Here is a 17,004-nt window from a genome sequence, read left to right on the forward strand (position 1 = left end):
AGCTTTCATCAAATCTTTAACTGTGGTCATTTTTAAGTCTTTTGTCATTTACAGACAGTTCTGGGTGTACTCTGATGCTTTGGCAAATATGTTCCTATAAAAGGGTTTCATCTTCAAGAAATTCATGGAAAAGACTCTGACAAGTACAGGTTTCTGGTAACTGACTGTACTGCTGAACTGAATGAATAAGCATTTTCAGAACTCTAATGAAAAACTGATGAACTCATAAAAGTGCTAACAAAAGATCAAGATGAAAAAAAAATTAATTACATGGGACTGAGTGAACTGATGAGGATGAGTATAATTTTTGTGACTTTCTGTCTGAATTAAAAAAAAAAAAAATCCCACAAGGACTCAGAGGCAAAGAATATACAAATCAATTTTCACTGCAAAGTAAAGGAGCTGTTACAGTGGAGGATTACTGGACTGAATGTCAATATTATGACATAGTATGAGTGTGTTTCATGTTTGGTAATTGCAATCATTGTTGCTTTTGTTGTGGTCATCCATGGACAATGTTTGGTGTCAGTCTATTTATCTCTTGTAAAAATAAAATACAGTGTGTGTGTGTGTGAAAAAAAAAAAAAAGAATAAATTGGGGAAATTGTAAATAACAAAAGGTCAATTCCTTATGGTATAAGGAGCTGTCATTAGTTGGTAAGAAAAACAAAATAATCCAGACAAATTGGAGAAGTCACTGAAACTGAATAGGTTGAAAACATTAAATAAATGGTTCATGGCATAAAATTTAGGAAAATATAATAAATCACATTAATATCCTTTGAGTAAAAATTGTTAGGAAATACTCCAGAAAGAGAAAACCAAAACAAACAAACAAACAAAAACTGCTCAGAGTACTGCGATGACCCAAGAATTGAACATAAATCAATATTACAGTGATTTTGATAAACAACTTGTGTTTGCTGATGCAAATAAGGTTATCATGTTAAACAGTATTTCCTAAGTAGTCATCCTTACTGAGAATTAAAATAGAGTAAAAAATACTATTTGGAACCACTTTTGCAAAAGTGAGTGTAATATAGAGGAAGAGTTAAGTTTGGGAAATCTATAAGCCTTTGGTTTTGGTACTAGCTCTATAATTCCTTAGCTAATGTGATTTTTATCCATTTTATCCCTTATGTCCACATCTGTAAAATGGCAGTAATTATAATAAAAATACTTTTTACTTCCCAGAATCTTTATAAAAAATTTATGAGTAACAGAACAAAAACTTTGATTTGCCTCTTTAATATTATGTTATCAGTGATGGTATAAATGTAGACTGCATGAATTGCTATAGGAAACTAGGAAGGAACTATTAAACCATTAAACAAAAAAAAGTTACATGTATTTGTATACATACATGCAAATATATATATATACATGTATATATGACTCGTGATAGAAAAGAAAAAAAGAAGTTAAAACCCTGAAAAGTCTGTAATTGAGGAAGTTGGACACCAAGTTCATCTTGGTTTCTAAAATATATGAACATTTTTCTTCCCCATGATCAGTTTTTTTTTTTTTAATTGAGTCAAAGTTGTTAGTGAAATAGAGGACTAGATGGGTAACTAAAGAAATATTGATAAAAGTGTTTTACTGGTTCAGAATAAAAGCTTGCTGCTTTCTGACAAAAATTTAATGAAATGACTTTTTTGAGCTCAGAAAAGAGTTGGGGAGAAAAATTTCATTCATTTATTTTTTCAAACACACTGAGCACCTACCATATTCCAAGTACCATGCCCTGTAAGATTCAGTGGTCAAGAAAACAAAGGCCTTCCTGTCTGCCTCTTTCAGTTTAGTGACAGGCATAGGTAAATAATCCAGCAATTATGGTTCAGTGCTGTGTGGAGAAATACAGGGTACAGTGTGAGAACACAGGAGGGGCACCCAATATGGAATCAGGAGTGGGGTTGGGGGTAGGTGGGGGATGACAGGACAGTCTTCCTGGAAAAAGTGAGAAAACAAGCTGACAAGTTGAGACCTGAAGGAGGAAATGGAATAGTCACATGAAGAGTTGAAAGAAGACATTCCATGGAGAAAAAAATAGAATGTTTAATGCCTGGGAGTAAACAAAGATAGTATATTACAGGAATCAAAAGTTGTTTGATCTGACTGGATGATGCAACGCAAAGGGAATAGGAAATAAGGCAGGAGAGAGAAGCAGGGGCTAACCATGGATGACCTATTAAGCCATATTAAGAAGTTTTTATTTTGAGGGCAATGAGATTAATCAGAGGATACTATACTCATATTTGCAATTTAGGGGGAAAATTCTGATTGCAGTATGGTGCGTGAATGACAGTGAGCTTGGAGAGAAGAAGACTAGAGGCAAAGAAACTAGTTGTGATGCTTTTGCAGTAATTCAGGCAAAAAAAAAAAAAAAAAGAAATGTTGATGGTTGGAACAAGGCTAGTAGGAACACGAATTGAGAGTGAGAAATGAATCTGAGAGATATTTAAAAGTCATAAGCCGTAGAATTTGGGGATCCATTTTATATGGGGGCAGTAAAGGAGAGAGAGCAGTCGAGGGAGGTAAACTTCTTTTTTGGTTTGGGCAACTGTTTTCATGGTGACACCATTACTAAGAAAGTGATCACAAGATTACAGGTTCTCTGTGGGAAGGAAGATGATGACCCCTGAGTATGTTGAATCCTGGATTTCTGTGAGACATTCGATGGAGACGTAGAATAGTTGGTTCATTGAAAGTGCAGATATAAAGGTCATGTGAAAAATATGGGCTGAAGTTACTGATTTGGGAGTCATCAGTAGCATGACATTAACTTCTGAAGCTGAAGAGTAGATGAGTAGTGAGTGATCACAGTGAATAATATTTAAAAAGAAGACAGTGATCAAACCTTCAGATGTTTAAGGCATGGGACAAGATAAGCCCAAAAGTTAAACTTGGAAGGTTGGCCAGAAGGGTAAGAGGAAAAGCAGTTGAGTTTGTGACATAGAAACTAAGGAAAGGCAGAATGAGATTCCGGTCAACAAAGTCAACTACTTCAGTGAAAAATAGGAATAATAACAAAAATTTTCGTTGGACCTGAAAACAGTATGGTTCAAACGAATTGGTGAGCCTCTTGAGAGCAGTTTCTTTGGAGGTTAATGAGAGAATCCAGATTGCACTGAAGGTTGGAGTGTGAATGGGAAATGAAGACATGGTATAGAACAATTCCTTCAAGAAATTTGGAGATAGAGAAGTTAAAAGTAAATAAGAAGGTAAGATGGGATTTGGGGAGGGATTTCTTTCTAGAGCAAAAAGGCTACATCATATATAAATGCTTATGGCAAGAAGCTGATACAAAGTACAATAAAGTAGGAAGATAAATGATGGAGTGAAACTACTCGTTAGTGACCCAGAAGAAGGTGGGATACAATGTCAACATGATTGCATTTCTAACTGTTCAACACAAACACTTTCTGTATCTCCAGTATCTGAGATCCAGGACCTGAGTATATTGTCCTTAATTAGGAGAAAGAATATAGTTTGGTGGCCAAAGCACAGCCCTGTAGCTAATTATTCTAGATTTTATTCCCAATTTTATCACCACCTGTCTATGTAACATTGAGCAAGAGACCCTGCTTGTGTGCCATGTAAAATCAAAGTCCTTAGTACATATATATTCCTCCTATAAAGGAGAGGTAATATGAGTAAATTTTATCATAGATAATAACTCTCTAGGACCTTGGCCATTGGAGATTTTTTTCTATTTTGTAAATTTACATGTTTATATATTAGCGATATGGAATCTTTCCCCCTCCACTTTTTTTTTTTTTGAATCAGAACACATCTGTGTTTCTTTTCTCTACTCTATGTCCTGTCTTGGAATTCAGAATAAACTTTGAATTGAGTGGCATGAGCTTTTACAATTACTATATAGCTTACTGTTACAGGTCTTAGATTGTTGAGGAAGGTACCTAGGATGTCTAAGTCTTGTTATCAAACACCATCATAGGTTGTATTGTAGGTGTTTTTGGACATGTTGAGAACCATGGCTTACTCGACTGGGAATTAAAAACTGTGAATATTAAACAGTAGAACAATTGTACATTTAGGAGCTCTGGGTTCTAAGCCTAGCCATATTTCGTGATGGGATCACCCTTGATAAGCCATTTTTCCACTCTGTGCCTCATATTCTTCCCTATTAAATGGATATAACCTTTCAGGTCCTCATTGTAAAAGTCTGGGAGAGGGCTTCCCTGTTGGCTCAGTGGTTGAGAATCTGCCTGCCAATGCCGGGGACACGGGTTCGAGCCCTGGTCTGGGAAGATCCCACATGCCGCGGAGCAACTGGGCCCGTGAGCCACAATTACTGAGCCTGCGCGTCTGGAGCCTGTGCTCCACAACAAGAGAGGCCGCGATAGTGAGAAGCCCGCGCACCGCAATGAAGAGTGGCCCCCGCTTGCCGCAACTAGAGAAAGCCCTCGCACAGAAACGAAGACCCAACACAGCCATAAAAAAAAAAAAAAAAAAGTCTGGGAGAGTATATTGTAAGTCAGTGTATGAATACGAGAAAACTACTCTGAACCCAAAGGGGAAACAGAAACTCTACAAATAGAAGTTGCTAAGTGACAGGAATCAACTACATTCTATTTCTGCCATTGGGTTTGATTTGGAATCACTGGTTCCTACCCAGAGGCCATATCAGATGTCACTGTGAGAAGAATGCCAAGGTCAAGAGGATCCTCCTCCCACTTCCTCCTTGTGACACTCAGACCTGGTCAGTTGCCCAGGTACCATCAATAACTGCTAACAGGGATCTGCAGGGATAATACAGTTGTCAGGCAGCTGCCTCTACAAGCAGAAAATGTTCCTGTTTTATTTGTCATTGCACAGAGTCTCTAATGGGCAGGAAGAGTGAGAAAAAAATAAGAGTTTTTTTTAATTATTGAACTACTTCATGCTCTCTTGTCTTCCTCCCTCCCCTGACACATAGTTTTTCAGAGACAGCATAAGCAACAAAGAGTTAAAAAAAAAAAAAAAAAAAGGAAAATCACAGTCAAAGCATAAACTCTGCAATTTGTAATCAGTGCATAACCTCTGTGATGAAATTTGTAAGTAATTCACTTTCCGCTTAAGCCCACCCGTGTGAGATCTAATGTTGCCACCCAGAACACTAATGAAGGAAGTCAGATGGCAGTGCAGCTAGCCCTTGGGGACTCATTTCTCATATCACCGAGAAGTAATTTCTGTCATTTTTGGCCATCTGGTAGCCTGGATTGTGAAGATGAAGATGCATTCAAGTAGGGCTTAAGAGCTTGGGCCCTGGAGTCTTTTTAGATTCAAATCTGTTTTCTGTTTCTCACCTAGCCTATAACTATAACTTAGTTTTCCACCCATAAATAAAATCCTCATAAGGTATTATTTCCTTATTATAAGGAGTTATTGAGATAATACAGTACTTATAAAGTAATCTACATAAGATCTTATGTATAGTAAATGCTTAAAGTTAGCTATTATTAAAGTGTTAGTAGTAGTGGTGGTAATAGTATTAGGAGTTACAGTAGTATTTTTATAAAGTCTACCTGTCTGTGACATAGGCCTTATTAATTCCATTTTTAAGCTCTAAGGTACATCATCAGGCCTGTCACACACCAAGATGATATTTAGAGGTTTTCTCTTGTAGTGATTAACCAAGGGTTTCCTTTTGTGGCTAGATTATAAGCAACAAGGTATTACTGCATCTTTATGACACAACTCTGCAATCCGACATTAAATAGCACTGCTTTTCTTTTCCTGACATTTGGAGTAAATAATGGGCTGTAATCATTTTATACACATAAGAACATAAATGTAGGCAATATTTAGTGATAAGAAAATTTATTCTTAATGTGTATAAGTGTGCATGTTCTCTAATAACCAAATAAGGTCCATTGTAATCAGAAAAGAGCTAAGACATTTTCATTAGTTACTCTGCATACTTCCTACAGCACTTGACTGTAGTGGAGAGATTCTCACCTTATAGTAAGAACCATGCTTTTCATCTGCTCACTAAGTCTGTAAGGATGTCCAAAAGCACCCAGGCTTCTTAATACAAAAATTCAAATGGTTTAAGTCAGAAAAGCACTTCGCTTGAATTTGCCACTTCCTGTTGCATGGACCAGTACTGGAAACCTGCTTTTACTGACATGCTTACATATTCTGTTTGCTTTTGTCTTTACAGTTCCACCAAAGATCTCCAACATTTCCTCGGATGTCACTGTGAATGAGGGCAGCAACGTGACCCTGGTCTGCATGGCCAATGGCCGTCCTGAACCTGTTATCACCTGGAGACACCTTACACCAACTGGTAAGCAACCTTCCAGTCCCCCAGATGTCATACACTGTTTAGAATATCCTCATGCTTCTGTGATTCCGTTGGATCCAAAAGGCAAGCATGTATATTGTTATTAAAACACGATTATAATAGTGGCATAGGACTTGTTTAGGGTCATCTCTGGTCTTGGCTAATGTATCCATCTCTATAAAGTCTACAACCATAGGGGGAAAATATATATATATATATTTTGATGATTTATATATGATATATTTCATTTTCAATAGAACACTTCCTCAAGGCAACAAATATAGAAGCATTAACTGCATTAAATGACTTAGTATTATGTCTGAAATATATGCCAGGTTGGTGCCTGAATGTCTTGGGGCAATATTTTGTATGGATTACATTTCCATAGCTCTTTGTATGTTTTTTTGTTCTGCTTTGCTTTTAAATATAGTTTCCTTATATGTAGCACCTTGTGATGAAATCTTTCAGGAATAATACAAAATTGTTTGTGACTTCTAATATCCTATCCATAGCATCTGGCTCTGTGGAGGGGCGCCAGGCATGGACTAAACTTCATGAGCTCATTATGGATCCCCAGCTATGGATGCTAATTCAGTAAAAGTCAGAAAATCATTTCTCAGGAATGTCTTCTGCATTCTCCCCTCCTCCTCCCACTACTGTCACTATAACTGGGTTCTGAGGTTCTGCTGCTTTTTGAGCTTGGGTTAAATACTTTACCAAATTATTTAGTATTAACTGCATGCATCCTCCCCTACTCGACAGATGAAATTTTCTTATATGCAAAACCATGCCTTTGCGAATGACACAGTATTTGTAGAGTGGGGCCTGCTATTTAGTTTTTCCAGAAAGAGGAACTATGGATCAATTATTCTTATAAAATGTCGTTTATTTTGGTAGCTAACCCCCAACATTTAACTGATTTATATCTGATATTCTTTTAAAGTTTTCTCGTATAAAATCTAGAGATCTAGGTTATAACGTATTAATTCTGAAATGAACACCATGAAAAATTGTTGTGCAAAGCTAGATAGGCAATGGGAGCTATTCCGAGATACTTCTAAAAGGCCAGGCCAGGGTAGTGTTTGGTTGTAGCATCCTTAAATATTTTGTATTTTGTGGTGTGAGAATATGGGCCTCCCTTTCATATTAGCCCTCAAACTAATTTATCAGGTGAAGTTTGGACTAACCTATGGAATGATCTTTTATTTAGGCAGCTATTCTTATTAGAGGCTTCTATTTTCTTAAGACAATGTCACTCAAAACCCATTCTATTGTTAATGCATACAGCTTGTCATTTATTGATAATATATAAAAGCAATTAATGAGGCACTTATTTGGGGGATCAACCTCAAACTCATATCCTCTCATTCCCATCTTAAACCTCACATGGAAAAAAATACATATGCAGGCTTATCTGAAGTGTGAATATCAGATAATATATTATCTGGATATCATATACATTTCCCCTGGATTAAATTAAACCTCCAGAGCACATTCTCCTTGAATGGAATTATATTAACCCTCAATCCCACAACACCTAGACCTTTCCCATGTAGAACTGCTTTTACTAAATCACTATTTGGTATAAAAGTTTTGGGCACATATTTAAGGATGTTACAAAACAGGGGTCCCTGACCCCTGGGCCTCAGACAGGGACTGGTCCGTGGCCTGTTAGGAACCAGCCCGCACAGCGGGAGGTGAGTGGTGGGCGAGTGAGTGAAGTTTCGTTTGCCGCTCCCCATCTCTCCCCATTGCTCACATTACCATCTGAACCATTGTCCCCACTCTCCCCACCCCCACCCCCTGGCCCAATCTGTGGAAAAATTGTCTTCCACGAAACTGGTCCCTGGTGCCAGAAAGGTTGGGGACCACTGTTATAAAAGATATCCTCTAAAATCATTGCATTTTCTGCAATGTTGTTTTTGAGAGATTGTTAATTGTATTACATAGTTTACTCTGAAAGGACACTTTGAGAAAGCTCCTCTTTGTTTTCAATGTTTCTACTGTCCTTTTTCTAAGCAATGGTTTGTTTATTAAAATGAACCCAATGAGTTTTTACAAATAATCATGAGTCCTTCATCGTATTGACTGTTACCAAACTTAGAGCCAAATTTATGACTGGTCTGTGAAAGAATAGAGGAAATCATATATAAATTACACATTAATGAGGTGGATTTTAAATAAACTATGTGGAATTTTAGGACATCAAATCCATATACAGACACACTCTTGCTTTCATCTTGTTTTCTTACCATTATTTTCATATTGTCTCACCTTTTGTAATTAATTTAAATGTTTATATACATATATTATTTATAATCTCAATTTTTTTATGGAATAAGTGGAGATAAAAGAAGGGAAGAGGGAAGGAAGACAGATTATATTCAAGTTATAATCAAGGAATGAACTGCATTAATAAAAATACTTTATTCCTTTGGTGTACTATTGACTAGTAAACAGTTTTGTTTTGTTTTTTTTCCAGGAAAAGTGCTATTGGTGATCTGAACCTAAAGATATATTCTTTTTTATCCCTCAGTTCAGAAGAGTAATGAGATCAAACCAGAGTTTCAAGACCTTCCCAGGCTTGTTCTAGGAGTTTAGATCTTCCTGGCTAACTCTAGTAGACTTTTTCATGATAGTAAACATATGGTTTGAACCCTGAATAACCTGATTATCCATGATGTTTCAAGTTATCAAAAGACCGAAGGACAAACTAGATCTTCCACAATAAAGGCAGCATTTACATACAGTCAGAGTACCCTAGGGACTTCAAACTCAACTAGAAAAATTGGTGTACACACAGGGATTCCCAATAGTCAGCCTAGGGATCAGAAAACTACAGTCCCTGGGCCAAATCCAGCCTGCCTCACATTTTTACTACCTGCAAGCTTAGAGCAATTTTTAAATGGTTAAATGGTTAGAAAAAATCAAAAGAATTCTATTATTTAACATGCCAAAAAAAAATATGACATTCAAATTTCAGTGCCCATAAATAAAAGTTTTAATGAAACAAAGCCATGCTTATTCACTTACACGTTGTCTATGGCTGCTTTTTTTTTTTTTTTTTTTTTAATAAAACAGCAGAGTTTAGTTGCAACAGATATGGCTTAGCCCCTAAAGCCTAAAATATTTTCTACCTGGCCCTTTACAGAATAGTTTACAGACCCCTGCTCAAGACTATGGCTTGGGGCATAGGTCAAGGATTTTCTGCACTCATCTACGACTCCATGGGGCTTTGGGGATATCCCCCATTAAATTCCTAAAGACATCTCAAGGGAAAGAACTTTATTCTTCTATAATCCTCTATCTAGGCCCTCTCTCTGGGTCAAATTCTATTCTGGCGCATACAAAACTAGTTCCCTGCTGCATTCACAGACTCAAGGGCAGACTCCAATTCTCTCTACAACAGGTATTAATTCCCAAGCCTACCCTTTCATCTCTTTCACATCTGACCTAAATAACCACCTGATCATAATCATATTCCTGAGGACAGGAGAGAGAATTTGCCTTTACTATGCTATCCAGGAAACCAGGATTTTTTGTTTTATGTGTGTTTTTTATTCTTCTCAAAATTTGGAAACAGGGGGTGATCCTTTTCAGCCTATAATGCTAAGCCTTTCATGGAGACACCCAAAGAAGAGGCTCTGCTCCCTGTGTGACAGCAAAGCTACTGCAACCCTTAGCCATATGAGCAAAAAACCCCAGCTAGCTTTGTTCAATTATTAATTGTGCCTTCAACAGTACAGAGTGTGACTGCCTTACAGAAGAAATGTACCTGTAATTAGCTCGACCTCACAGGGACGTTGAGCCCTGAAACCGGGAAGATTTCATGCAGGTTTCACAAGTACCTGATTACCCGTCATTTGATAACACAAGGGGGAGAAAGGAAAGTAGGCGCAAGGTATATTTTTATGAGAAGAATATTTATTACCTCTTAATTCAGTTTTTTAAAAAAAATTTTTCATTGGGTCATTTTGTTTCTCTTTCTTTTGACACCTGAAATTTCTTTCTCAAGTATACTGCAAGTGTTTTTAAAGAGGGAAGTTAGAAGAACGGTGAATTTTTTATATATACAAAACCAAAACATATACCTGACATAGATGGAGGAGAAGAGATTGATGCATTCCATGGTTGCCTCCCTTGTATTTCTGATTTCTTAATTTTTCTCTCCTCTTCAGTTTTTCTGTATAATCAAAATGATGTGTCATGTATGTGGTTGTTAAATGTGACCTATTTTCTCCCTTAATTAAGTTAGACTTTCATAATCCTGTAACTCCCAGAGGGCAATTGCACCGTAACACGTATTTTCTATGGAGTGTTTGATCTCCCTTCTGTGAGCAAAGCTGCTCCCATCTTTATTTAACTTTGTTTCTTCTCACATTCCAAAGAAAGTCCCTTTCTCAAGCGTGCCTCATGTGGTGTCAGGATTGTTCATGGTTACAGAGTTTCTGTGCATTTCATTTCCACAAAGGTTTTTACATCCTCAGTAACTTTCTATACCTGAAACACTCAAAAGGCACACTGAGAACTTAGCCCCTTAGCCTGAGAACAACTTAGCAGGCACTGTACAATTCTCTCATCCAAGCCAGAAGCCAGATTGGACATCAACACCCCGTATAGAAAGCTCACCTAAGAAATATTTTCTATTAAAAAACACACACACACACTAACTTGAAAAGATACATGCACCGCAGTGTTCATAGCAACATTATTTATAATTACCAAGATGTGGAAACAACCTAAGTGGCCATCAAGAGATGAATCGATAAAGAAGATGTGGCATAAATATACAATGGAATACTACTCAGACATGGTCCCTGCACAGATGGAACTCATAGTTCAACAAGAAAGCAGATTATTAAACTAATACTTGCATGAATAACTACTTAATTAGATTTATACGGTATAAAGGAAAATTGTAGCTTTCAGTAAGACCATAAAACAAGGCCATATAGCAAAATCTGCAAGGCAAGCAAAGCTCCCCTGAGCGGAGCTTATGCTAAGACTTCAAGGATGAATAGGACCAGGCCAAGAAAACAGGGGAGAGAAAATATCCTAGGCAGAGAAGGAGTATACATAATAATGCATTGAAGAATCCAGGCCAGAATCTTTATACGACACCATGATGTTAGTGTTTGGTTATGCTATTTTTCTTTTAACGTTTAAATCTCTTTAGCACATGTTATTTCTTTTACTTTTTTTTTTTTATAGATTTTTAAAAATTTATTTATTTTTGGCTGCACTGGGTCTTTGTTGCTGAGCACGGGCTTTCTCTAGTTGCGGCAAGCGGGGGCTACTCTTCATTGCAGTGCATGAGCTTCTCATTGCGGTGGCTTCTCTTGTTGTGGAGCACTGGCTCTAGGCACACGGGCTTCAGTAGTTGTGGCTCGCGGGCTCTAGAGTGCAGGCTCAGTAGTGGTGGCTCACGGGCTTAGTTGCTCCCCGGCATATGGGATCTTCCTGGTCCAGGGCTCGAACCCGTGTCCCCTGCATCGGCAGGCCGGTTCTTAACCACTGCGCCACCAGGGAAGCTCCTCTTTTACTTTTTAATATTCTTGGTTTCCCTTTTCAAAGAACAGAAAAATAAAGAAAAATCTTGCTCTATTTTCTTTTCAGAACCTTGTATGTTGGTTTTTAATATACAATGTAGTGTATACCAGTGTAGCAGGTATATAGACAGTTATTTTTGTATGTGAATATCTTAAATTTAGGTCAGGAACATATTCTTTTCCCATGCATATAATTCCATAATAGCCTAATCAAGTAAATACAAACTCTTTTTCAGTAATAACCTTGTCATTAAAACAAATGGGTAATTTAGAAAATGAAGACTACAGAATTTAACTGCACGATTGCTGGCCTCCAAACCTTAAAAATCCTTAAGAGACTAACAATAACTGACACTGACAATCTTTAAGCCATGGGAGGATTTCCACAACCAGATGTGCTGGCCGTTCTGTTGAGTGTTGTACAGATGCCCTTGTACCACCAGCACCTCATTCTTGCTCTTCCCAGATGTGTCATCAGATCCCCAGAAAACTCTTCCTGAAGATAAATGAACCATCCTAGATTTGTCCTTGGGGAACTAGCTTGGATTTGAGGGCTTCAGGACATTTTGGAAGCTTGCGTGGAATTGGGGGGAGTGGTGGCAATAGCTTAATCACAAACTTTGCACATGGCCTAGGAGAACAGAAATAGTGTCCACATCTCTCAGTGTCTCATGACTTCAAATATTTTTTCCGTTATTCCAAATAGTCTGTGTTTTCTAATTTTAAAATAGGTCTAAAAATAAATCTTTGCCAAAGGTTATCATGAGAATTAAAAAAGAACATGTAGGTGAAATCCTCATCACAGTGTTAGCTATTAGTGATATTCTTACTTTCAATATCTGTTTTAATTATAATTTATCCATATGTCAGATTTGCATAGTGAAAGTTTAGGGGTGACTGATAATTTTATTGAAAACAACTTCCATGCCATCTTTATTCATTCTAACATAGCAACCAGGGAGACTTTTTAAATGCTCTCACCAAGGCTAGTCTTAAAATGTCACATCTTATATTGTATCACATTTCAACATACTCACTTGAGGTGTTCATCTTTCAAAAGGGCATGACAACAACATCTTGTTAGGGAGAGATTTTCTGGTGTGACTTATTTGTGTGTCCATGCTTCTTCTCCTAGAGGACAGTTTTCCCAGAGTCTGGCTATGTAACAGCTAATACTTTATTAACTGTAGCTGTAGAGAGCCCTATAGGTTGTAAATTACAATGATTTTTTTTTTTTTAAGATTTGATGAAAGTTCATAATAATGCAGTTGACAAGAAAATTAGTTATTTCTGAGATATACATTTTAAAGTAATAACTAGGATTATTACTTATAACATTATACCAGAACATATAAGATTTTTAGAAATTTCGTGTAATGTCTGAAACATTTATATTAACATATTTCCATACAAATACAAATATAAGATTTTTAGAAATTTCATATAATGTCTGAAACCTTTATATTAACATATTTCCATACATATTTCCGTACAAATACAAATATAAGATTTTTAGAAATTTCATGTAATGTCTGAAACATTTATATTAACATATTTCCATACAAATAACCCAATGAAAGTTTAGTATTAGTTGTTTTGTTTGTTGTTTTATACTGCAGGTTCTTATTAGGCATCAATTTTATACACATCAGTGTATACATGTCAATCCCAATCGCCCAATTCAGCACACCACCATCCCCACCCCACCGCAGTTTTCCCCCCTTGGTGTCCATATGTCCATTCTCTACATCTGTGTCTCAACTTCTGCCCTGCAAACTGGCTCATCTGTACCATTTTTCTAGGTTCCACATACATGCATTAATATACGATATTTGTTTTTCTCTTTCTGACTTACTTCACTCTGTATGACAGTCTCTAGATCCATCCACTTCTCAACAAATGACTCAATTTCGTTCCTTTTCATGGCTGAGTAATATTCCATTGTATATATGTACCACATCTTCTTTATCCATTCGTCTGTTGATGGGCATTTAGGTTGCTTCCATGACCTGGCTATTGTAAATAGTGCTGCAATGAACATTCGGGTGCATGTGTCTTTTTGAATTACGGTTTTCTCTGGGTATATGCCCAGTAGTGGGATTGCTGGGTCATATGGTAATTCTATTTTTAGTTTTTTAAGGAACCTCCATATTGTTCTCCATAGTGGCTGTATCAATTTACATTCCCACCAACAGTGCAAGAGGGTTCCCTTTTCTCCACACCCTCTCCAGCATTTGTTGTTTTTAGATTTTCTGATGATGCCCATTCTAACAGGAGTGAGGTGATACCTCATGGTAGTTTTGATTTGCATTTCTCTAATAATTAGTGATGTTGAGCATCTTTTCATGTGCTTCGTGGCCGCCTGTATGTCTTCTTTGGAGAAATGTCTATTTAGGTCTTCTGCCCATTTTTGGATTGGGGTGTTTGTTTCTTTAATATTGAGCTGAATGAGCTGTTTATATATTTTGGAGATTAATCCTTTGTCCGTGGATTCGTTTGCAAATATTTTCTCCCATTCTGAGGGTTGTCTTTTCGTCTTGTTTATGGTTTCCTTTGCTGTGCAAAAGCTTTGAAGTTTCATTAGGTCCCATTTGTTTATTTTTGTTTTTATTTCCATTACTCTAGGAGGTGGATCAAAAAAGATCTTGCTGTGATTTATGTCAAAGAGTGTTCTTCCTATGTTTTCCTCTAAGAGTTTTATAGTGTCCAGTCTTATATTTAGGTCTCTAATCCATTTTGAGCTTTATTTTTGTGTATGGTGTTAGGGAGTATTCTAATTTCATTCTTTTACATGTAGCTGTCCAGTTTTCCCAGCACCACTTATTGAAGAGACTGTCTTTTCTCCATTGTATATCTTTGCCTCCTTTGTCATAGATTAGTTGACCATAGGTGCGTGGGTTAATCTCTGGGCTTTCTATCTTGTTCCATTGATCTATGTTTCTGCTTTTGTGCCAGTACCATATTGTCTTGATTACTGTAGCTTTGTAGTAGAGTCTGAAGTCAGGGAGTCTGATTCCTCCAGCTCCATTTTTTTGCCTCAAGACTGCTTTGGCTATTCGGGGTCTTTTGTGTCTCCATACAAATTTTAAGATGATTTGTTCTAGCTCCGTAAAAAATGCCATTGGTAATTTGATAGGGATTGCATTGAATCTGTAGATTGCTTTGGGTAGTATACTCATTTTCACAAGGTTGATTCTTCCAATCCAAGAACATGGTATATCTCTCCATCTGTTGGTATCATCTTTAATTTCTTTCATCAGTGTCTTATCGTTTTCTGCATACAGGTCTTTTGTCTCCCTAGGTAGGTTTATTCCTAGGTCTTTTATTCTTTTTGTTGCAATGGTAAATGGGAGTGTTTCCATAATTTCTCTTTCAGATTTTTCATCATTAGTGTATAGGAATGCAAGAGATTTCTGTGCATTAATTTTGTATCCTGCAACTTTACCATATTCATTAATTAGCTCTAGCAGTTTTCTGGTGGCAGTTTTAGGATTCTCTATGTATAGTATCATGTCATCCGCAAACAGTGACAGTTTTACTTCTTTTTTTCCAATTTGTATTCCTTTTATTTCTTTTTCTTCTCTGATTGCCGTGGCCAGGACTTCCAGAACTATGTTGAATAATAGTGGTGAGAGTGGACATCCTTGTCTCGTTCCTGATCTTAGAGGAAATGCTTTCAGTTTTTCACCATTGAGAATGATGTTTGCTGTGGGTTTGTCATATATGGCCTTTATTATGTTGAGGTAGGTTCCCTCTATGCCCACTTTCTGGAGAGTTTTTATCATAAATCGGTGTTGAATTTTGTCGAAAGCTTTTTCTGCATCTATTGAGATGATCATGTGGTTTTTATTCTTCAGTTTGTTAATATGGTGTATCACGTTGATTGATTTGCGTATATTGAAGAATCCTTGCATCCCTGGGATAAATCCCACTTGATCGTGGTGTATGATCCTTTTAATGTGTTGTTGGATTCTGTTTGCTAGTATTTTGTTGAGGATTTTTGCATCTATATTCATCAGTGATATTGGTCTGTAATTTTCTTTTTTTGTAGTGTCTTTGTCTGGTTTTGGTATCAGGGCGATGGTGGCCTCATAGAATGAGTTTGGGAGTGTTCCTTCCTCTGCAATTTTTTGGAAGAGTTTGAGAAGGATGGGTGTTAGCTCTTCTCTAAATGTTTGATAGAATTCACCTGTGAAGCCATCTGGTCCTGGACTTTTGTTTGTTGGAAGATTTTTAATCACAGTTTCAAGTTCATTACTTGTGATTGGTCTGTTCATATTTTCTGTTTCTTCCTGGTTCAGTCTTGGAAGGTTATACCTTTCTAAAAATTTGTCCATTTCTTCCAGGTTGTCCATTTTATTGGCATAAAGTTGCTTGTAGTAGTCTCTTAGGATGCTTTGTATTTCTGCGGTGTCTGTTGTAACTTCTCCTTTTTCATTTCTGATTTTATTGATTTGAGTCCTCTCCCTCTTTTTCTTGATGAGTCTGGCTAATGGCTTATCAATTTTGTTTATCTTCTCAAAGAACCAACTTTTAGTTTTATTGATCTTTGCTATTGTTTTCTTTGTTTCTATTTCATTTATTTCTGCTCTGATCTTTATGATTTCTTTCCTTCTGCTAACTTTGGGTTTTGTTTGTTCTTCTTTCTCTAGTTTCTTTAGGTGTAAGGTTAGATTGTTTATTTGAGATTTTTCTTGTTTCTTTAGGTAGGCTTGTATAGCTATAAACTTCCCTCTTAGAACTGCTTTCGCTGCATCCCATAGGTTTTGGGTCGTCGTGTTTTCATTGTCATTTGTCTCTAGGTATTTTTTGATTTCCTCTTTGATTTCTTCAGTGATCTCTTGGTTATTTAGTAACGTATTGTTTAGCCTCCATGTGTCTGTCTTTTTTACGTTTTTTTTCCCTGTAATTCATTTCTAATCTCATAGCGTTGTGGTCAGAAAAGATGCTTGATATGATTTCAATTTTCTTAAATTTACTGAGGCTTGATTTGTGACCCAAGATGTGATCTATCCTGGAGAATGTTCCGTACGCACTTGAGAAGAACGTGTAATCTGCTGTTTTTGGATGGGATGTCCTATATATATCAATTAAATCTATCTGGTCTATTGTGTCATTTAAAGCTTCTGTTTCCTTATTTATTTTCATTTTGGATGATCTGTCCAT

At 36.8% G+C, this 17,004-nt stretch overlaps 1 protein-coding gene across 3 annotated transcripts in view; it reads left to right on the forward strand.

The window, feature by feature from the left end:
- LSAMP (limbic system associated membrane protein) overlaps nt 1–17,004 on the forward strand; it is a 654,255-nt gene that overhangs the window by 429,044 nt on the left and 208,207 nt on the right. For all 3 annotated transcript variants that reach the window (XM_068546711.1, XM_068546712.1, XM_068546713.1), the window contains exon 3: nt 6,167–6,292. In XM_068546711.1, the coding sequence (XP_068402812.1) occupies nt 6,167–6,292 (126 nt within the window). The remainder of the gene's footprint in view (nt 1–6,166; nt 6,293–17,004) is intronic.

This window comes from Eschrichtius robustus, chromosome 6 (genome assembly GCF_028021215.1).
Source record: "Eschrichtius robustus isolate mEscRob2 chromosome 6, mEscRob2.pri, whole genome shotgun sequence".
In the NCBI taxonomy this organism is placed as follows: Eukaryota; Metazoa; Chordata; class Mammalia; order Artiodactyla; family Eschrichtiidae; genus Eschrichtius; species Eschrichtius robustus.